The sequence below is a fragment of the Limulus polyphemus genome, unplaced genomic scaffold (genome assembly GCF_000517525.1).
Source record: "Limulus polyphemus unplaced genomic scaffold, Limulus_polyphemus-2.1.2 Scaffold699, whole genome shotgun sequence".
Lineage (NCBI taxonomy): Eukaryota > Metazoa > Arthropoda > Merostomata > Xiphosura > Limulidae > Limulus > Limulus polyphemus.
This window is the reverse complement of record NW_013666309.1, coordinates 279,710-302,519: the sequence shown is the minus strand read 5'-3', so window position 1 is coordinate 302,519 and position 22,810 is coordinate 279,710. Positions and strand designations below refer to the sequence as shown.

General features: G+C 31.2%; 2 protein-coding genes across 4 annotated transcripts in view; both read left to right on the top strand.

Moving 5' to 3' along the window:
* The window catches only part of LOC106460058 (AT-rich interactive domain-containing protein 4B-like), a 49,230-nt gene extending 36,673 nt beyond the window's left edge, over positions 1-12,557 (top strand). For 2 of the 3 annotated variants that reach the window (XM_022386671.1, XM_013919744.2), the window contains exons 15-17: positions 1,917-1,984; positions 2,322-2,495; positions 3,759-3,855. Coding sequence is in view for 1 of the 3 variants with exons in the window: in XM_013919742.1 (XP_013775196.1) it covers positions 1,938-1,984; positions 2,322-2,495; positions 3,759-3,855; positions 10,644-12,440 (2,115 nt within the window). In the remaining 2 variants the exon portion in view is untranslated. Of the gene's footprint in view, positions 1-1,916; positions 1,985-2,321; positions 2,496-3,758; positions 3,856-10,643 lie in introns of those variants that run through there. The other variant, XM_013919742.1, reaches the window with a different exon arrangement.
* The window catches only part of LOC106460059 (AT-rich interactive domain-containing protein 4B-like), a 17,818-nt gene continuing 7,468 nt past the window's right edge, over positions 12,461-22,810 (top strand). The window contains exons 1-3 of the mRNA XM_013919745.2: positions 12,461-13,612; positions 15,164-15,292; positions 15,655-15,798. Coding sequence (XP_013775199.1) covers positions 13,141-13,612; positions 15,164-15,292; positions 15,655-15,798 — 745 coding nt within the window. The 5' untranslated portion in view covers positions 12,461-13,140. The remainder of the gene's footprint in view (positions 13,613-15,163; positions 15,293-15,654; positions 15,799-22,810) is intronic.

Below are 22,810 nucleotides of genomic sequence, written 5' to 3'. Positions count from 1 at the left end.
GGTATTCTAATTGGTATAACATAAACAAAAAGTAGTTTAATAAAATTTTGAATGTAAGACACTAAAACCTTTTTATGTGCAGTAAATGATACCTGTGGAGAAAGGGTTAATATTATGTATGAAGTGAAGGAGTAAAAAAATTCAATACACAAAATATTAAATGTTATTACACACATTCATAGAATACACTAACTCTCAGTCAGGGGAAAAAAAACGTCACAAAATAACTAATAAAAACATTTTGTAAATGTAAAATGATATAGGGATGGTAATGCCAAAAAGAGTATAAGGATGATACAGCTATGCACACGTCATCCCTCCATGACTTTCAATTTTAAAATTTAATGTTACACTAAATTGCAGGAGTACAAAGTGGTTACGGTCAATTTGACTGACCTCATAGCAAGAGCCTGTAATAATCAAGACATGTTTTGACTCAACTTGGTTTTCCTTGTATGTAAGCCCTATGCTCTAGTTACGCTACATTGATAACTTTCCTGAGATGACCATAAGCAAACTGCATATTAACAGTCAGGAATACATAATTTATAACTACAGTAATATTAAAGTCAAGTATGCATTTTACAGTGTAACATTAAATGTTAATGTTAAGTCATGGAGGGGGGTCTTTGTAAAGCTGTATCATCCCTGTATTCTTGTTTGTATTTTTTGTGAAACAAGATGAGGTAGGCATAGTTAAATCATTTTGCACTCAACCATATCAAGTATTGTTTCCCTGACAAGACTCTCTTTTTAGGTTTTGCTTGAATGGGCAAAGAAAATTTGAAGAGAAATGTAAAACATAATATAAAGTAAGTTTAAAACTTATTACAAGTACTAAATGAAACCTGGTTAACAAAAAGTGAGCTTGATAATAATCTTGATTTGGTAAAAAAGTCATTTTTATTGTACACAGTTAAACAACTTTTGTTGTTTTATGTATCAGAACAGAGATAACATTTACAGTTTTAAAAGAATGTAGGTAAAATATAAAAATCAGTTATTAAAAGCTACAATAAAGTTAAGCATTTTTATTTCTTAAAGAATATCACAGTGAAATCTTTCCAAAATTTCAAATCTACAAATTAATACAAATATCACATGAAAATAAAATATTTTATTTGCAGAAGCAACATAATCTGTTTGAAAATAATCCTGAAGTCTCAAGACTATTTCATCTAGTAGGTTTTTTAGCAATGTAATAAAACAAAGTGTAAAACAGGGGTGTCAAATTAACGAACCCCAGTCTTATAATTAAAAGAGTTGTATGTACTTGCATTTGTGATACCACACTGCAAACTATCAAACTGATATGTTGAGGTTCATGGAACTATTGAAGATGCGCATCCTTAATGAGGACTTTTGGAACATGATCATTGGCTGTTCACACCCTCAACATCATTACAGTGCAGTTTTGGTTGTGCTTGATACGGTTGATTTGTAGGAAATATAATTTCATATCCTTCTGAATATCCATTGTGTATTTGCATTGTTTAGTATAATTTTATTTATGATGTCATTTTTTTTTATTATAGTAAGACAGTGCATAACAACTTAGCCAGAGAACAAAAAGAAGTTAAGGGTATTATAATAAGAAACTGTTAATACAAAACTTTAGTATGATATAAGATTTTGGAGCTTTATCATTTTGTTACATTTTATCCCTGCAACGAAGTTTCTATTGCAGAAGGCTTGCTCAATAGGTTATCATGAACAAAATGCGTCACTTCTCTCTTTTGGCTTTCCATAACTCATGTAGCATATGAGCATGATGGTTTCCTACTGCCATTACAACAGTCTGATAATTGGACTGATATGTCTTCATATGGAATAGCATATGTATTAAAAATAATTTTAATATAATGTACTCAGTTCTCTGTATTTGTTTATTGTATGTTTTTGTTTTTTCTTTTCAGTCTTTGAAGAACGTTAAAAAAATGAAAAAGGAAGAAGCATCATTAGAAAAATGTAAAATAGGAGATGAGTAAGTACTTTTCTTTGTTGTGCAGTTGCTGAATTATTTTAAACATTGAGATTAATCAATTATTAAAAGATTTGGTTTTTGACAAATAGCGTGTGTAAATTTTCATAGATGTTTTTAAAATTAATAAATGCATATTGTAGTGTTAAATATTATACTGGAAAGTAGAGAAATCTCAAAGCTGTTAGGACTATTTTTTGTTCTAATATGTAATTGTTTCTTCATCACCTGAAGTTACTAAAAGTTTATTTTGACAAACATTCACTTACTAATCATCTATATGGGCTACTTATGAATACTGAATAACTTGGAAGTTTGATTTAGTTCTGTTTATTTTCAGACCAGAACCGGATGGTGTTAAAAAGCAAGAATTGAAACTTGCTATTGGTGACAAGGTGAAAGTAAGATATGGGCGAGGCAAACAACATAAAACATATGAAGCCAAAATAATCAAAGTTGGAAAATCTATTGGTGAAGCTCGCTTCTATGTTCATTATACAGGGTGGAATGGAAGGTAATTTTTAAATAGTCTGATTTTAATTGTATTACTTTATTGTGTAAATTATGTTTTAAAATGTAATTATATGCTGCAGGTTTGTGTCTTTAAAGGTGTTACTTTGAAGTTCAGTTATATCTGATGTTTTTGTTTCTTCCCACTATGTGTTCACTTTTTATTACAAAATACAATAGACTTGGCTTGACAGTATGAATCCTTTGAACTTTTCTATATACTGTTTTGTGGTACACCCTTTCTTTCTTTAGCTTAATCCTTCCCTTAGTACTACAGCGGTAATATGTTAGCACATTTAGGTCCACTCCTTTGCATTTAATAAAATATAAAAATATAGTTTTTATATACTTAAGTATAATTTCTTCAAGACTGGAATTTGTGTTAACATTATCTATAAATTGAAATTTAGTATGTAGACTATATTTGTATTTGTTTAACTTATTAGGTATACAAATCAAGATATTTTTTATTAAAATTTTTGTGCCATCACTCAGAAAGTATTTGGCCAGACTTACCATTATATAACTAAAGTTACAGAAAACACTAATGGTTTGCTATATAATTTCTTCTAATGTGCAACAACTTTGTTGTCAGAAATATCATGTGAGAATAAAATAAAACTGTCAAACATAAGGACTAGTAATTAAAGCCAGAATTTTTCATTAAAAATAAATAGTTGTGTGGTCTAGTTTATCATTAAAAAGAACTGCAAAAGTAGTGCTAAGACCATAGTAGGTTAATTATTAATGTACTTTGAAACTATCATGTACTTACTATATTTTTCTGGTAACTTGCACATTATTAAATTAAACACATAACATATGTGCTTTAAAATAGGAAGTGCCTTTTCCAGTGGTGAATAACCATCAAACATGTTGAAAGTGATAGTAATTAAACCTTAAATTCTTTGGTAGAAAAGAGAATGTATTGTGTTTGTGCTAGTAAGTGATATAATCGTGCTGACTGTCAATAATCTTTGATTGAGAATATGAGAAACTAATATTATATCTTCCTTATCAGAGTGAATATGTTCACTAACACATTTTTTTAAAGAAATGAATACAAATTTCATTGAATGTTTACTTGTGGTTTTCACAAGTTTTTACAAAGTTATTTTGTTTTGAATATGTTAAATTTTTGTGGATATGATAATTTTGTATTTTTCAGATAAAAAAGGATTGAATTTGGATGTTTTATATAAATTACTGTATTGTACGTGTGACTTTAAAATTCTGCTGTCCTGTATCAGTAATATTATTTTTGTAGGTATGATGAGTGGGTCAAAAGAAGATATATTGTTGGAAAGATCCCCGAAAAGACCACCAGCACTAAGAACAAGCTAAAAGAAGGCTTTTTGAAAAGGGTAATTTTGATTGTTCAGTTTTTGTCTTTTATTAGGAGTTCCAGTTCCTTAGCTTTAGACCAACTTGACTGAATTATCTTGCTAAAGATATATTAAAACTAATTACAACTATTTTTCTCTGTTGGTGTAGTAACTGGTTAAGTAAACTTAGCACAATAGACTTTATTTCTGTAAAAACTAGAGGTTTGAGGATATAGTGTGCAGAATTAGGTGTGTAGTGATTTTTAATATGTGAAATGAAAGATACAAGGAAGAAATGGTGCTTAATTCCAAATAAAAATCAAACGCTTTTTTTAAAGATGGTGAATTGAAAGCATGTGTGATCATTCGAGTGGTAGGACTAAAGCAGAATACTAGAAATTTAATGAAATGAAGTGAGTGAACTATAATTAGATAAAAGAAATGAAGATAACATTAATTGCAGATGAAAGAAGTAATATGTATGAAAACTGAAACGGTGACAAGACTTCTGTTTAATATCTTGGCAATTTTAAGTTTCATACAAAAGGCTTCCTCAAAAGTCAGGATGAATCTAGTGCTGGAGCACCAAAACTGCATTCACAGTATACTTTGTAGCTGACCAATCAGGAACGAATCACCAGAATATGGAAAAATAACTGTTCCATGTGACAGTTATAAATCTATCCTCCATACAGAAAGTAAAGTGGGACAAAACATTAACTCATGAAACAGCAGATAAGTTTCTTGACAAGTTAGACTATAGAAAGTAATACCTTGGGCTGAACATGGCACATGTCCTATGTCCTAAAGAAGATTTGGGATGTTACAAATTAGAACTTAGGAAAATTTAAATTTTGTGAATATGAAATGTTTACTATTGGAGAATGAATTATTTAATTTTTGCACGTTACATCAGTTTTTTACACTCCAAAAATAAATTTACTGACTAACTGTGTCTTAAACTGTAACCAGTTGTTTGTAGGATAAAACTGAAGCAAATCTTTGGATTTTCTTTTTAGGTGCTGGAAGTAGTCCAGTGATTAGTGTGCTGGACTGTGAATCTGAGGATCCATGATTAGCATATTTTTGTTTTTTTTAACCAAATTAAGTATGTAACAAGAGCTGAATTTCAGATATTTCAGATTAGAAGTTTAAAAACTTAACAAATTGGTGAATGTTATATATATATATAAAAATAAATAAACACGCACACACACCGAGAGAGTGAGGTATGTAATACTTGCATACTACAATCTCTTTCTTATCTTAAACATGCTCTCAAGCTGCTTTAATTGAAATGTAATGCCAAGTTAAAAGATACAATGTGGTAAGATTGTATGAAAATGACAATCATTGATCAGACTGGACATTGAAGTCATGAAATGACACAGACTCAGAAGCTTAACAATTATCCTGTTTATCACACATTGCTAGCTAAATTAATAATGCATATTAAGAGTATATAATAAAACCCTTTATCAGTAAAATATAAAAATACAAAAGTGAAAAACCTTGAAGTATCTGGAGGATATGTACGTACAAGGGAAACCAATCCGTTTATTTACAATGGGCGTATGAAATATATCACAAAATTAAAAAACCCTTTAAATACAAAACATGGAAACAAACTCTTCATTATATACCGAATATAATAAGAATAATTATAAAAAAATCATAATGAACATAAATCAGGAAAGGAAATTGAAGAAGTTGAGAACGAAGAAGCAGAGGAAACAATTTCAGATTGTGCAAGGATTAAGATGGGTCAATATAATTTAAAGGTAAGAAGCTAGTGAAATAAAAAAATGGCAATTGGGGCAGCATTTGACTAAATAAAAGTCAAAATCATTATCAGTATGAAAGGAAACAGTAAAACGAAATGAAACATAATGTAAAAGAATTTTCAAATCATATCATACATGAAGGAAAAGTAGCAAAAAAAAACTAAATCCTTTGGCCAATCAACACATACATATATACATAGAGCTCGAGTTGGGCTTAATCACGTATTAATTTTCTATTTAGTGCCTGATTAGAAATAAACAGGTAATTATATTACTGTTTTAATTATTTATTTATTTTTTGTGCAAGTTAGTTTCAGCTCCTATAATTTGTGGCCATCTATGCTTGATTAAGGTGGGTACTAAATGTTATGAACTTTGAATTGTAAATGAAAAATGTTTCACTGTTTTGTGTAATATGTGAACTGTGAGAATAGTACTAGTACATATTAAAAACTACACAGCATTAAGCACAGTTGCTCAGTTTTTCAAGGAATCCATGTTCCCCAACCTCATTGAAGGGTTAGTATAAAAATGATATTCCAAGGTGCAGTTGTATAGAACTGATTGTATGTAGAACACAGCATCACATATGCTGTTATCTGGTTGGCAACTACATGAGTGGTTGACTTCTCTTTTGACCCCAAAGAGCATGGAAGTGACCAGAACTCTAGTGAGCTTATCACTTTTGCACATTCACTGTAAGGTAAAATCAGAACATTGAACGAAGTTAAACTCTGCACTGTTTGTCAGACAGCATGAGAGAATAGCAATTTTTCTGTTTAGAAATATTCCTAAATTTAAATCCAAACTGCATTCTAACTTTATTTTTCACTGTTGTACGCTTTAACTGATGAAGTCAGAATTTGTACTACACAGGGACAAAGATATTCAAGGAGCAATGTTTCAGCTCGGCAGAATTTTTTCTTTGCTATTCATTCTCTTATTTTCACAGATTAGATGTTGAAAATGACTTCCGTATTTAAACTACTGTGATTCCATGAATGATGTCATACTTGTATATGCATGCAACATACTAACATGGATATTTTTAGTAAGAAATGTAAACACAGTTGCAATGCTTTCATTGCTAGATTGAAAAAGTCATGCTGCTCGCTAAAATATGTTTTTATCAATAGGCATATATACACCAAACAATTTTTCAAGAAGATAAAACAAATACTTATTATCACTTTATATGTATTTATAGCAGCAAATCAAACTTGGTTCATTGTTTTATGTGGAAGATGGGACTAATATTTCATTATATTTTCCATCATGTTCTATCTTCACAGAATGAGTATGATGGTTTTCCACACGCATTCTTCTAAAGTGCACATTTGATCTTTGCTGCATACATGTGACCACTTTACCTTAGGCAGACTTTTCTTCCATTTTTATTACATATATATGAATGTTTTAAGCCATGTAAGGTTGTTTTATACTTCCTTCAGAGAAGTATTTTACAGGTGTTTAACAGTAAAATCATGATGAAAAGTGTTCTACAACAATACACCTGTCTAAGTGATGTTCATTAGGTCTTATAAACATAATATGTATTTTTTTATCTGTAGTCCAAAGTTTTTAGCTATTGTCAACAGCTTGCCAACCATCAACATTTTATATTCACTATCTGTCATCAAGTACAAGTTGGATAAACCAAAATTGAGAGGATAGCACAAAATATCTTGAATATTTTAGCCTACAAATCCACCAAGTACTCAAAGTTTGCCTATCTATTTTAGCTTTCAAACATTTTAAAATTCCTAGTGATCATTTCTAGATCTATAAACTTTTTATGTACTAGGCATCACATCTACTAATGCCAGCTATCCTAACTTTTAAAACTCTGACATGGCCAGCAGTACCTAATGTACCAGACCATGGTTCAGACATTTCAGTGGATGGATAAAGCATAAGACTCCTGAATGGAGAAGCATTCAGCTTTTACAAGTAACTTTACTGAGTTATTTGGGTTTCTTCTCTGTTTACTCTCTTCTGAGTTTGGATTTCCTTCCTTCCCTTCTTGCCAAAAGCAGAGGTATCTCTTGGATTATATGTTATTAACACCACAGTTGAGAAAAGTAATTAAGAGGAATTAAAGAAACAGATCATCTACCATTTCCACAGTAACTAGATCCTGAATGATGGAGCCAGAATTTGTTCAGTCGAGATAGTCTGTAGTAATCTTAAGATTAAAACTAGCAAACAGGCACTCAATCTCTGCAAAAATAGAGTTCAAGGACCTTGTATGTGGAAAGACAGTTGTAGTATTTTGTCACAGGTGAAATGAAAGTCAAGACTCAGTGTTGAAGTAAAAAAAAAAAGAATCAAACGCTATTTTGTGAAGATGATCATTAGAGTGACAGGACTACTGTGGAGTACAAGAGATTGAATAAAATAAAGTGAACTGTAATTAAATAGAAGTAGAGGTATCTTTACTTGCAGATAAATTAAAACAAACTGTGTTCTTGCAGTCAGCAGGTATGGAAACACTGAAACAATTATGATTTTTACAGCTAGTTTAAAACAAATTTTGTTCCCTCTAAATACATGTTTTCTCTATTGCTGACTAATCAGAAAACAGACACTGGTATGCAGAAGTACTCTGTTCCATGTGATGGTTGCAAAGATATTCTCCATACATAAGGTAAAATAGGATATAATGTAACTATCCTGTGAAAAGCAGAAAAGATCCTTCACTGGACAGGGAATGGAAGTCAAAACACTAGACTGAATTCAGCTGATGACCTTGACCAGATTTGAGTAGCTCCAGATAAGAACTTAGAAGAATTTTAAAGTTTTGTGAATATGAATTACATAGTTTTTGCCTGTTACATCAGTTTGTTTTGTTGAAAAATAACTTTACTGGTTAACTGTTGGGACATAAATTGTAACTGTTTGTTTGTTTGTAGCGTAAAATTGAATGAAGTAAATCTTTAATATTTTAGGGGCCAAGCATGGTCTAGTGGTTAGTGTGATGAACTGTGAATCTGAGGGTCCATGGTTAGTGTCCCTTTGCCACTGAATTTAGCAAATGACCAGAATTTAATTTGAGATGCTTCCAATTAGAACTTGGGAAAACTTTCAAATCTTGTCGATTTGTCTCTCAGTTCAAAATCAGAAATAGGTAGCATAAATAGCCCTAGTGTAGCTTTGTGTGAATATATGAAACAAAAACTGATCTTTTATACATGGATTTTGTGTAACTTTGAAATGTATTGTTTTTCAGGCTTTTGTACAATTATTTGTATGCCAATGTCTGTTCATGCTATTTCTGTTAAAAGAAAAAAATGGTAGTATTGATAAAACTTCTTATGAGATTTGGTTTTATGTCATACAAGTTTTGTTAAGATTCTGGTAGTATACTACTAGTATAGCTTAGAAATGGTTAGTTTGTGATAATTCTGTAAGAAATTTATTATTCAAACTAATTATTTACATAGTTATTTTAATTTCTAATGTGAATGTTTATCTGAAATCTTACATTATTTTTAATGTTGTATTTACTAGAGCTGGGGGATTAATTTAAATAATCAGTGTAATAGATTACCTGTGAACATTCATTAATATCATGTAAAATTATTAATTAATTGAAATTAGAGTTTTCCATTATGATTTCTAATTATTGTTTTAGATTAATTCAAGTTTATTTAGCTTGATCAGTTAGTTGTCACAATTCCTGAAAGCAATTGCAGAATTGGCATTTTGCTGATTCAAAGCAATAAACTTTGGTCTTACTTTCCACTGGAGTGTTGTTGTGTACAAAATCCAATGATAGTCTTTTTTTTCTCTTCTACCTCTTAACAAGTGAAGTGACATCTGCAGTTAGGTTTGTCTTTTTGTACAGTGAAGATGTGCCTGAAATATTCATGTACTTGATCACCTAGATGTAATTGTGTATTGTTCACCACATGCATGATTGCCTCAATATGGTTCTCATTTTCCCAGAACTAAGTTTATGCAACTGTACCTATTTTGTTAAGTATTTTTCTAATGTGTAGTGAGTGTCTCAAAATAATGTTTATTTTCGTCAACAAAAAATATTCTGTCGTCTTGTGAAAATTTGTGGGCTGAAACCCACAGAATGATATTAATCATATTCTTAGCTTGTTAAGGATTTTGTAATTTGTTGGGTATATAATACATTTTCATGTACAACAGCTTAGGATTAAAAAAGGTAACTTAATCAAGAATTATTGTACCTGAAGATGTCTATCGGACTAAATGAAAGGTAGTTTGAAAACGTTTTAAAGAAAGCCTGAAACAAGCTGAAAATAAATTTGTCTCGTGAGAATAATCTATTTGTTGAATGTAATAGATTTATGAGCCCATTGATTAATTAATGAGCAAATTCTACTAATTGTTTAGCTCTAGTACTTATCAGTTTGTAACATCTCTGTCTTTAAAATTGTGTTGGTTTGTTATTTTTGCCTATAATTTTCTTGTAATTATTGTGGGTCATTTATATATTTATGGCTTGGTGTAGTTTTTAAATATACACCTAACACTTGAAGTCATAGAGCTTGACTGTGTGACTTAGTTGGACTGGTGAGAATCAACCTTGTTCGAAACTTCAATTTCCAGGTGGTCATGGAATGAGTTTTTTGCTACTAAGTGTGAATGTGTATGTTTTCAACATAAAATTATGTTCTCATTCTGGTTTCTCACCTCTGAGTCACAGAAATAAATCTGTGATTCTGACATAGTTAAAGTAAGTCATATGTTATAAAGTATGTGAGCTCACACTTAGAAATCAATTTCACACTGTAATAAGCTGAGTACTAAAGTTCAAATCTCTCTCATCAGCCCAGTGGAACTTGATGATTTCAAAATTCTGTATATGTTGACAAAAAAAATGGTGAATAGTTAGACTTCTAGTGAATTATGAATTAAATCACTTGTAACTAGTGAAAAACTAAATTTTAAATTAGTAAATTAGATAAAAGTTAATATTTTAAAAATATATTTAGAATGATTATCAGTAGATTTGTTTACCTCTTGTTGTTTTTTTAATATCTGATTATTACTAATTTTGTTTTATAGATAAAAAGTATGAGAAAGGTTTTATCAAGAGAAAAAGTTTCAAAGTTATCTGTTTCTGGAAAAGAAACAAAGTCAAATTATGTGGAAGCCCAGCAATCCGTAGATGATGTTGATGAACAAGCAGTTCAGGATTTGTCATCAGATGCACAGAGAAGTATCAGATCTGTACAGTCTGGCCAAACCAGAAGACCCTTTACACGCAGTAGGTCTGAACTGTCTATTTCATCTTTAACTGATTTGACTGATCCTTCTTTTGATGGGTGTGAAACTGAGGTATTTGGTGAAATGATGAAGAAGCAGAAAGATCAAGAAGATTCAAATGAACAAGTTGAAATAGAAGATGAAGAAGCACAAGATAGTAACAAGTTCACCAATTCAGATGAAAATATTTTATACAATAACCTAGAAGCAAGCATAGAGAAAACAAGTAGTATAAAAGGTGAAAAAATAAAAATGGTCACTATAGATAAAAAGATAGAATTTCAACATCGTTCTGCTAAGGAGAAGATGGACAGTGAAGAAGAAAAAAGAAATAACTCAGACCCCTTCAGTAAAGAAATTAAAACTAATGCAAATGAAAAAAAGGATTTTCCAGATCTTTTACCCAAAGAAATAGAAGTTGGTGAAATAGAAAAAATTCAAAGCCAAATTTGTAAATCTGATGATAAGTCACACATTGAGAAAAGCAGAGAAGATGAGTTACAAACTGCACCATTGTGTGAGGACTCAAGCATATTGCTTGAGGATGCCAAATTGGATATTGAATCTCAAGTTACAACAACATGTGATTTAGACTCTGATAATAAAAATAACTTGACATTTATTGAAGAAAAAGGAGGTGTCTTTTTCTGTGGAAATAACAACACAGAAATGAATCTTCCAAAAGAAGGAAAAGTTTCTCCCAGTTTTTTCACTGAAGAGTGCGTGAAGGTTCCAAAAAACCCCTTAAACATTGAAACAAAAAAGAGTGAACAACTAGTAAATAAAAAAACTGGCTTTCAGACTATTGTTTTAAAAACAGAAGTGGAAGATGTTGATAATCCGGCTCTGGCTATTGAAAATCATGAACCAGATGATCTGAAGAATGAAATTATGATCCATCCTCAAGATGAAACCCTTCATAAGCAGTCGGAGGCTGTGTCTTCAAAACTGAACTGTGAGGAACATTGTGGAAGTGAGTCACTTCAAGAAACTATGAGTGATTCTATTAAACAAGATATTGATGGTCTACATATTAAGCCTATCTTAGTAGACAAAGTAAACAAGGAAGAAATAACTCTTGACAGTGTGCTGACTACAAAAAACTTAGTTAGCTGTCCTGACATAGAAATGCAGAGAAATGAGTTACTAGTTTCGAATGGTGCAGTTAGTCATGGAGATTATTTTGATAAGAGTACTGTGGTGAGACCAAAAAATACAGAAGAGGTGCACCTTGATGAATTGGATATTAAAAAGAAAATCGGGTTGGAAACGAAGAGCTTTGAAAATACAGAAAAAAGCTGTGATAAACCAAAAGAAAATTGCTTGACTGAGGGAGTTGCAGAAAATTCCCATGAATTTTGTGTATCTACTACAAGAAAAGAGAGTAAGAAAAAGAAAACAAAACTTTCAAAACAAGTTAAAAAAAATATGTCATTGTTGAATTCATTAGAAATGAAATGCAAAGGAAAAGGAAAAACAAAAAAGAATGCCGATGGAGAGGACATTGAGTATAAGAACATGCAGGTAAAACCCAAATCAAAGAAACTAAAAGAAAAAAAAAGGTTAAAGAAGGAAAGTCTGATAATTGTGATATAAAAACAGAAGAGAAAGAGTGCTTGCCTTGTGTGTATAAATTTGTGGATGGTGCCAGAGAGTTGCCTACAACTGATAATATAGAGACAGGAGGAGAAAAATCTAAAAAGAAAGATAAAAGAAAAAAGATAGCAAAAAACAGTTGAAAACTTTGGATCTTAATGAAGATATTTGGGATGATAAAAATTTGTCTAAGAAAGAAAAGAAAAAGGTAAAAAAGATCAAAGAGAAGCCAGAGACCTACAATGTTTTAACATTGTTAGAAAAAAAAGTAAAAAAGAAAAAGAAAGGAATAAAATCCCATGGTCAGAACTCTTCAAATGTTGTTAGTAAAATTCTTAAAGGTGACACATCTATTGAAAGCAGAAAACAGACAAGGAAGGAAAAAAAGAAGAAAAAAGCAAAATTGAAAGATTTGTTACCAATAAAAAAGGATCAAGATAGCCTGCCAGTGGAAACCTTAAGTCCCAAAGAAGAAGAAGATAAAACAAGTGAAAATGTTGCTAAAGATGAATCATTAAATCTTAAAGATAATGAAGCCAAGTCACCTGAAGAACACCAGTCTCCAGACAAGATCATTGAGTTATTTTGTGAAGAAAATATTCCCAGTAGTCCCAGTAATGAAGAAGCTTTTCATGTAGACTATGACCAAGACCTACATTTGGAAGCATCCTCATCTGTGGATACAGAGACAATTGAACAAATGAAGAAAGCTTCACACACTAATGGGGATTCTCTTTTTTCATCTTTGGTTGAATTTTCATCACACCTGTCTTTGATGAATAGTGAAAACCAAAACAAACCTGATGTTTACACTGTGTTAGAAAATACACCTCCAACCACTCCTGAAACTTTAGAATCTGTGGCTTCTAACTCTCCAGCTTATGAACAGTATGGCTCTTCTATTGAGAGTATTTGTACATCGACTGAGACAGAATCTACTGGTGAAACAAAGACGTCTGTGGTATTGGAATGTGAAGATTCTTATTCTCAAGATGACAGCACATTTCCAACCGTGTGCACTAACAATGGAATTGTTAAGGCTGGTGCATCAGGTTCAACAGGTAAACACAACTGGTCCAACTCTGATGCTACCCGAGAGTATCCTTCTAGGAAGTACAGGAAAAAGGCACATAAACACCACAAAGGAAAACATTCTCTTAAAATACCCAGAGGTAAGATACAAAATTTTATTCAGCAAAAAAGTATATAAGGGAAAGTTCATTGTCTGGTTGTTGTGATCATTGTAGCAATTGTTTCAACAAAAATCTACCTCCATCTTCATATTATCAGTAATTAGATAGAAGTGATTACAGTTTCTGTTTAGAAACTTGAAGAATGAGCAGAAAGGAGAAATATGTTGGTTTTTTATATACTAATTATATGACAGACATTTTAAAGTACTTCCTTTATACACACAAATCTATGTTTGTATGTGTGTGAATGTTTGTCTCATTAGTTTGGTGCTGACCTACTTAATTCACAAATTGTGTAAATATATATATATGATTAGAAGTTATTAACAAATGCTTATTAATACCATTGAATAAATAAAAGCTGCACTTAGGTGAGAAAAGCATGAGCTGGGATCTTCAATTTTGTAAAAAGTTCTTTTGCTGGGCATTTTTTGTTATGCTTCTGTATCCGTACTTTTCTTGTATTTACATGAACCTCATTGTTCATACTCTTCATCTTTGGTTATTGGTATCATCCTGATCTCAATACTTAGAAGGTGACATGAGTTATACCAACTGATTGAGTTGAATATTCTCAGATCAGTAACTGATAGTTCTCACTGTATGAAATACAATAGCTGTCTAGCCTGAAAAAAGCTGTAATTATGGATTTAGAACTGTATGCTAACTAACAGATAAAACAAGGTACACGTTTTACTTAAATAATAATTATTATTTTTTGTGCAGGATTACTGTTTTAAAAATATGCGAGTTACATAAATACTAAGAAAATGGGAAGGAATCAGTGGAGGCAAGTGTCATGGAAATGGGTAAAATTAATTTTCTCCTTTTTTTTTCAACGTTAAAACATTGTGACACATGAAACTGGATAAAAGCCATCAACTTGATACGATCACACCTTGCATTAGCTGTTAACTTGTAAAACAGATGATTGTGATTCATAATTTATCAATTCATTATAATTGTTCAGAAGACATTTTTGTTTCATGCAATATGAGATACCAAATAGGTGTTTATTTTACTGAACTGCAAGCAATATTAACTTGATGATATCAACAATCATCAAGCTTGATTTCTGTTTATTTACTCAGTGGAAGGAAAGTATCTTTTCAGATAATATATGTGTGTATATACATATGCACATATATTGAATATCAAATGTACAGACTGGTTAAAGGTACTTAAACAATACTGAAAGGAAGTGTTAGTTCTTAATAGTCATACTTTGTTTCAAAAATCTTTGTGGAGGTACCAGTGACAAGAAAATTTGGCAGTTTTATAGGATTTAGACTGAGCTATACACATTAGAAGTGTGCTGTGTAGAACAGATTACTAACAAATATTAGATGTGGAACATTACCCCTATGAATGGCTTGTAAAGAACACAAAATGTCTAATGTAAAACTATTTCTGACCTGGAAATTAAAGGTCAACTTGCATAGATTTACAATTTGTAGGCTATAAAGTCAACAGTTTTAGGTATAATAACTCGCTTGTTATTAAGTCAAATTGTGTATTTTGTTATTTCAGAAGACTCTAAGTCTACCAGTTTATCAATAAAGCATGTAAAAAGTAATGCTGTCAGCACTTCATCTCCTAGCTGTGATCCATCTTCTCGGTCTCATTGGACACCAAGGTTTAACTTCTGTGTTCCACTTGGTGAGTACGGTGCAGAGTTGTTGCTATGTTTGCAGTAATGGAAAGGTAATGGCAGTGAGAGAGACCTATACAGAAGTAGGGTTAGCTAAATGAAACTTTTTTGATTACCTCATTCATTTACATAATTTTGTTTAGGAAGTTATGTCAATTTATTCTTGAAAATCTGAGAGTAAGATATGCATTTAACTTTTCTCACATTCACAAATAGATGTCAAGAATTTATAATGAATTATTTGTATAACTCTGTAAACTGTAACTTGTATTTTTTTAGACTGAATAGCTCAGTTTCAAATGGACTGACATTGAAGTCTGTTTTTACTAACCACAAGTGACTGAACTAGGTAACTATGTTGTTTTCTTAGATGATTACAAGGATGCTGATGAAAGAATTGCCATCCTGCAGGAAAAGTTGTCTGAACTTAAAAAAACATATATGGCCCTGAAAGCTGAAGTTGCTCTGATTGACAGGCGTAGGAAGAAAGCCAAGAAGAAGGAAAAAGAAGCTGGTATTTGAGAATTTGTACAATTGAATAATAACGTGATAATAATTTTTAATTAATAATCTGATGTGAAAAGTAGAGAAATTTCTTATAGATTTTAAGGCTAGATATGCAGCATGTTAATTAAGCATTAAATTACGAGCAGGGACTGTTTCAAAAGCTAGTTGTAAGCAGATATATAAGCTGCAGGTCAGACAGACTGCAAAACCTCTGTGAAAGGCATCTATTTTAGACCATGTGCATTAAGTCAGTCAGTCTTCATTTCAAAGAGAAATATTTTATAAAATTGCTAGTCTTAATTTTCATGTGTGACATGATGTGTCTGACCTCCAATTTCTCTATTTCACAATTTTCTAAGATGGACAGCTGCAGTTTCGGAATGATTATAAACACAAACTACACATAATTATAAGCAAGAAGATAAAATTTGAACCTTCTACTTTTTTAGTTTGCTGAAATATCAATAAATTTGTCAAACCCACTAATACCCCCATCTTCTGACTGTCTAGCCCTATTGAGATAGCTCATGGATGAAAGGCCATGTCATCTTGTTTGTTGATTCGCATTCAAAATTTTATTGAACTACTATTTCATGAATTCTTGTCAATAAGTTTGGTATCAAACTGTAGATTATAATTCAAATTTTAGTACTATACATTACTCGATTTCTTAATTTTAAAAGTAAGTATTAAAAACACAGATAAACATCGATTTTGGTATGTTGAATGCAGCATTGGTTCAAATTAGATGTTTGTGAAGTCAAAATACTAAGTCTATAGTTTTGTACAAATTAGAAATTCAAATTACTGATATTGACAAGCTAGAATATGAAATAAGAGTGTCTTATCTTTTCTATTTGCTAAGATATTGCTCATGTAATAAATCAAACACAGTGGCACTCCACCCACCTCTTTCCATTTTTGGAAACACTCCTTTATATATACTTACTTCTATATACGACAGGAATAATCAATTGGAACCTCAGAATGTCCCACTAGTGGCTTTCTCAGACATTTTAATGGGCTTGGATGATATTTCTTTCCTTTGAACCAATATTTCAAGTAGGTAGGGTGTGTGTGTGTGTCTTTATTCTGGTCAATTTTTCATATTTTCTTAAGACTAAAATACATTTTAGTTACTAAACTTGATAAATTATAGTGGAATTCTGTGGTATTAATGTAGTAACTTATGATTTTTTAGTTATTCAAATGTATATATATATATATATATATAGAACCTAAAAAAAAATTATTTAGTTTCATATCCTCCACGTACAAAATTTTTTAAAGACTTAGCAACCTACATCAAGCAGCAACTGAGTACAAAGGTTGTAACTGGAAGAGATAATTGTTTGCTTTACTTCTTTAGTTACTGTTGTATATTTTAAGAAAAATAAGTTTAAGAACATATTTCTAATTAGCAATAATCTATATACATATATAATGTATAATAATTGAAATGCCACTGTATTTTACAAAATACTAGTCTACTGAAACACAGTCATTTTGTAAAGGCTAAAGGTCAGTTTTATATTATTGGATACTGTAACATGAGTGTGTGTGTGTGTGCTGTGTCATTGTAAGATTTGTATTGTTAGCCAGGTATGGCTGAAAGGTCAATATAATAAATATATTTAAATATATATAAAATGTTATTAGATTTAGGCTATTTAGTCTCAACATTTATGTTTTCGTGTTATAACTTGTTGTCATTCTAAAATGAAAGAGGGATAATTTATATTTATTTCCTAATTTCTTATGGTGGTTATGAGGTCAGTCAAATCGACCTAACCCGTACAGAGATTAATTACTGAAAATAACAGATAAAATATAGCTTTTTCTTAAAAAACGTTTGATAACTATTTGGACATTATAATGATTTCACATGCGAAATTTGAAAAATTTGTGATGCATAAAAATATTTTTAATCTTAAAATGAAAATTACTTTGCATATTGGATAGGCAACATGCAAAAAGAAAAAAGGCATGAGAAAAACATTGCTTAACAAACCTTAAGACTTAATAAAAAAATCTGATATTTTGGGACGAAAGCCTTGTAATGTTTACTGATAATCTGCCAAATTTCATGAACATATGCCTACTAATTTAAAATTTATAGAACAAAACATTGTGAAGGAACGTATGGATTAATTAGTGTTTGTTTTCATACATAGGAAGTCAAAACTTCCTCAAAAGCATGGTCCTAGGAGAAGGGAGAACAAGCAGAAGCAGCAGTGAAAGCATCCAACTCCTGCCAAATTAACAACTGAATCTCCTCAGCCGACATCCGCAACTCATCACGCTGGGGACTAGTGACATAGGTTTCATCCATATTTGCAGAAACTTCTTCATCTGGCACATGAAAATTCGAATTCATAAGTTGACATGTACTTTTGAAAAAATAATAGTAAATTAACTACTAAATGAATAAGTAATTCCAATTAAACGTGATAACTAGCAAGAAACCAACAAAAATGTAGCAAACTTCGCTTGAAGAACAACTGAAACCACACATCTGAAAACTGTAATGCCAATCAAGAAAGTGAGGATTGTGCTGCAATGGTAGAGGGAGCTTCCTGTGCTAGTAAGGAGGGTGCAATAGGATTGGTGGAGGGTGTTCACTGTTCAGCATATGTTGCTGCAATGACACACAAAATATAGGGGTATAAAAGACTGGTGCACTGTTCATAAGAGTTACCAATACCTAGAGGGCAACTGAAGGTTGAGATAGCTATGAGGGAGAAGTCAAACATTCATTCTTTGACAATAAATAAAAATTACAAGAACCAATGCAATCAACTCAGGTGTTCCATTACAAACTGAACAAATGCAGAGGTTGTGCACATTATAATAATTTTCAAGTCTCATTGTGTTGTTACAGTTCATTTTACCACATCTGGTCATGCTCTTTCTGATGACTGTGCATCTTGACAATAGCTCTGCAGCAAGGTTTCCATTGCAAAAAGCTTCATCATAATGTTGTCATGTCCAAAGCACTCCACTTTTCCATGCTTGTTTCCATATTCCACCTAGTGTACAAGGATTACAGTTTCCCGCTGTTTATTTCAACAGTCTGATTGCACAGAAATCTATAAATGCTGTATTTGGCAACTTGACTGGTATGTCTTCTTATGAAATAGCATGAATATTCATTTCATTCTACAACTGCTTGAGGTATGCAATAATTGAATGGATATGATGTGGAAACAGTTTGTGTACATTTGACTCATGCCTCTTTTTTAAAGATACTTCCTGATTATGTTCATTAATGTTGCCTGGGACATGTGTATGGCTTTCACTACTGACCTTTGCATGCATAGATTCTCCCATGTTACAAGTTATCACACTCTGCTTACTATACACGTCTGGAAAACAACTTACTGCAGGACTCTTTTAGATGGTCCTTGTGCCCTAAGTTGTTTTATTGTCTTTTGTTTTCCAATGCCATTAAGTACAAGGGATATCCTCTTCTTGGAAAATATAGATTCCTGATTTGAACACATCTTTATGACCTGACTGTATAAGTATTTTGCATCAGAGAGAGCTGTTACATATCCTTCCAAAAGTGATCTATTTTTGGTAGCATAACAGTTTATGAAATGCCAGTGATGTCAAAATGTAGTTTTGACAAATACTATTTTAACACGACTTTATATAACCTGTGCTTGTCATGTGAGTTGCTGATTTGTTCGTTAAAAAATTGTTTTCATATAACTTACTCAACCTACTGTAAATTAACAAGATCCTTGAATCAGTACATAAGAGTAAGGCCTGGGCTCACAACCTTCTTCATAAATATAAAGTAGAAGCAAGAGTAGATTTGTTAGATACAAGAAGAGTTATGAAAAAGATGTATGTTAATGTATTTGTCTAGAACAATTAGATGTTTGTTATATACAAGGAAAATAATTTGATTTTGAGGAATAGATTCTCATAATAGGAAACTATTAAAAGTTATGAAGGGTGAGGGAAAATATTTCACTGATTAAATTCTCAATCTTAAAGTATTAAATAGATTTGGGGTGTTAATTTAATGGTACTTTTTTAAATAAAGAGTATCCAAAAGATGAAATTTTATGATAACCCAGCACTCAGTCACATGTTTCACTTAAACTGAAATGTTAATATCAAAAACATGAAAATATTTACAAGAATGGCTGCCCTACTATTTTTAGGTATTTCTACGAAGTCTTTGGGCAAAGTACTAATAAACTTGTGGTAAAATAAGTATTCTATTTTATTTATTATGAAGAAACGTATGGATTAATTAGTGTTTGTTCTCATACATAAGATTATACAGAGTTAAATACAAAATAGTTCATAAAGAGTAGACTTCCCCAAACTTTAATCTTTTACACCCAAAACTACTGAAATAAAGCAGCAGTAATTAGTGACACAAGGTTTTTCAATAAGTTTCATGTTGTTTTACTATTAACCCTTTAAATACAAATCAATTATATTGAAATAAAAAATTACTTCTCTAATGTGTTCATGACCAGTCTTTCTATAAAGAAGACCCAGGAGGATCAAATCCTGCTTACTGACACTACATAGAGTCCTTCTCTAAAGACAGCAGTAGATTGGAAGATGGAATGTGGGATATAAATAATCAGGCATATGTGATCATACAGGCTAACAATCATGACAATGAGTCACTCTTTTCTGATGTGTTGGTTTACATAAGTAGAAACTAAATAATGAGTTATAACATTAAACATGAAAGACAAACTTTACCTTGGTTCAACATACACAAAATCACCAACATGGTATACTTGTCCTCTAAACACCACGCTGTCAGATGTTGACATTTCAAGGCTTTCTCTCTCATCCTATCAAAATAAAAAGTTGATAATATACTGATGCATCAATTATAATAGATTATAATCACAGGTCATGGCCATAGATACAGAACACTCTTTCTATAAATGTATACTGTACACATAATACAAAAGTTTAATTATCTGGTTGTGATAAATATACACCTTCCAACAAAAGATGTTTAAAATTATTAAACACCTTTAATGTTAATCTGGAAAATTATATTTCTACATAACCAATGGTCATGTTTCAGTCAGTAAAAACGATGAGTTTGAGTAACTTAAATCATTACCTGTATTTTCTGTAGCCACACTGATGAAATGATGATGGAAACAAAGTCTGCTATGTATTAAAGCCTTTTAAGCACTAAAGTATGATTAAACACCTTAAAGTTTTTAAATCATATGATAAAAACATATAAAAATTCAGCATACAGCCTTGTTGAAAACACCTTTATTTCATGTAAAGATAGTTAATGATGTGGCTCAAACTGCAAGGCTGGCAGACCATAGTCCTGTATCTCTTCCTAAAAGTGGTTTAACAGCTGTAATCTTTTATAACTGTAGAACAAAAAGTAAAACCTTTGACTTTTCCAAGTGCTTATATTATCAATATAGCTGGATGCAATAGAAGTATATAGAGAAAATCAAAATACAGAAACAATTCTTTATTTAGAATGTAGTAACAAAATCTTTGGATTTCTTAACCTTCAACGCAGTATTTCTGAAGTTCCATTCCTAACTTTCTTATAAAGCACATTTGAAGATTTTTCAGCATTTATAAAATAGCATCAGCATATTATAAATGTAAAACAACATTAGTTGGGAAGAAAGAAAGATGTATTATATATTCACTGATCTAAGTAGACTAAAATTACAATGTCTCTAAGAGTCTTCAGAGCCTAATTAACTGAAATCAACAACTACAAGCAACAGACTTATATAGTTACTACATATATATATCATATTTAATTTATTTTTGGTTCTTATTTGTGTTTAACAGCCCAAAAGTTCCAATTTACGTATAGTAGATATTCAGCTATTCAATCTGACAACCTAACTATAAGGCTGGAACCTAGCAACATGATAACAATAGATCATGGTAAGTGGTTATTGTAGGACAAAATTCCAGGTCAACAATACCATTTGATTCTCTAATACACACACACAGCTAGCTTAGTACAGAGAAACAGAGTTGAACAACCACAGGATACACTGTAATCCATGAATCTAGAATCATGTGATGAACTCTAATGAGAAGATTTGCAAAAGTGTAAGCACATAGTACCAGTCCCATGCTAAGATCTTCACAGCTTTCTACAGACAGACTATCCAATATCATAACTAAAAGCAGTATTGAGAGATTTAGAATAATTATATTCATTAATCTATGATGTTCCCCCTAGATATGATAACCTAATAATATCTGAAAAAACACCCCTCTGAAGGAAGAGTAAGAAAAGCTGGTTAGAAATGAAACTATCAGGAGTACGTATAAAAATCAAAATAGAAATGAAAAGGCAAACACCTTCTGTGTGAGGATGAATTCCAAAATGAAACCCAGAGATTCTTGAGGTTGACTCAAATTAGCTTCTCACAATATAAAATAAGCGTGTAAAATTAATGCCGTTCCTCTGATTTTGAAATAATTAAAATTCAACAGACCACAAATTATCTTTAAGGTAATAGTCAATTGGATAAGTATAATTTTTATGCAAAAATTGTCTATAATAAAATTATGTGCAAATCATTTTTAATCCATATGTTGTGCCAGTTACATGTTGTCACATGCTCAACTATGAACCTTTCCTTAGAAAATGCCAATGTAATGCATGCTGTGATAATATTTAGAGTAAAGAAGAGTGAAGTACACTAAAACAGGGAAAGAAAACAAAAATATGAAGCATGGAAATTGTGTTCAGGGAAATGAAACTAAATATAAAAAATATTTTACACAATAAATTTACAAAGTACGAAAACTATTATAAATAGGGTAGTTCATGCAACAAAATCTGAAAATAATGGCAAAATGATAAACATTAACTTCAAAGTTATGGCCTGTGCTAAAGATGGATATTGTTACGTCTCCAGTTGTTAATTAACTTTCCGTAACTTCGTTCCGACGAAACTTGCGACACAAGTTCTTTACTTAAAATATTTTACACAATAAATTTACAAAGTACGAAAACTATTATAAATAGG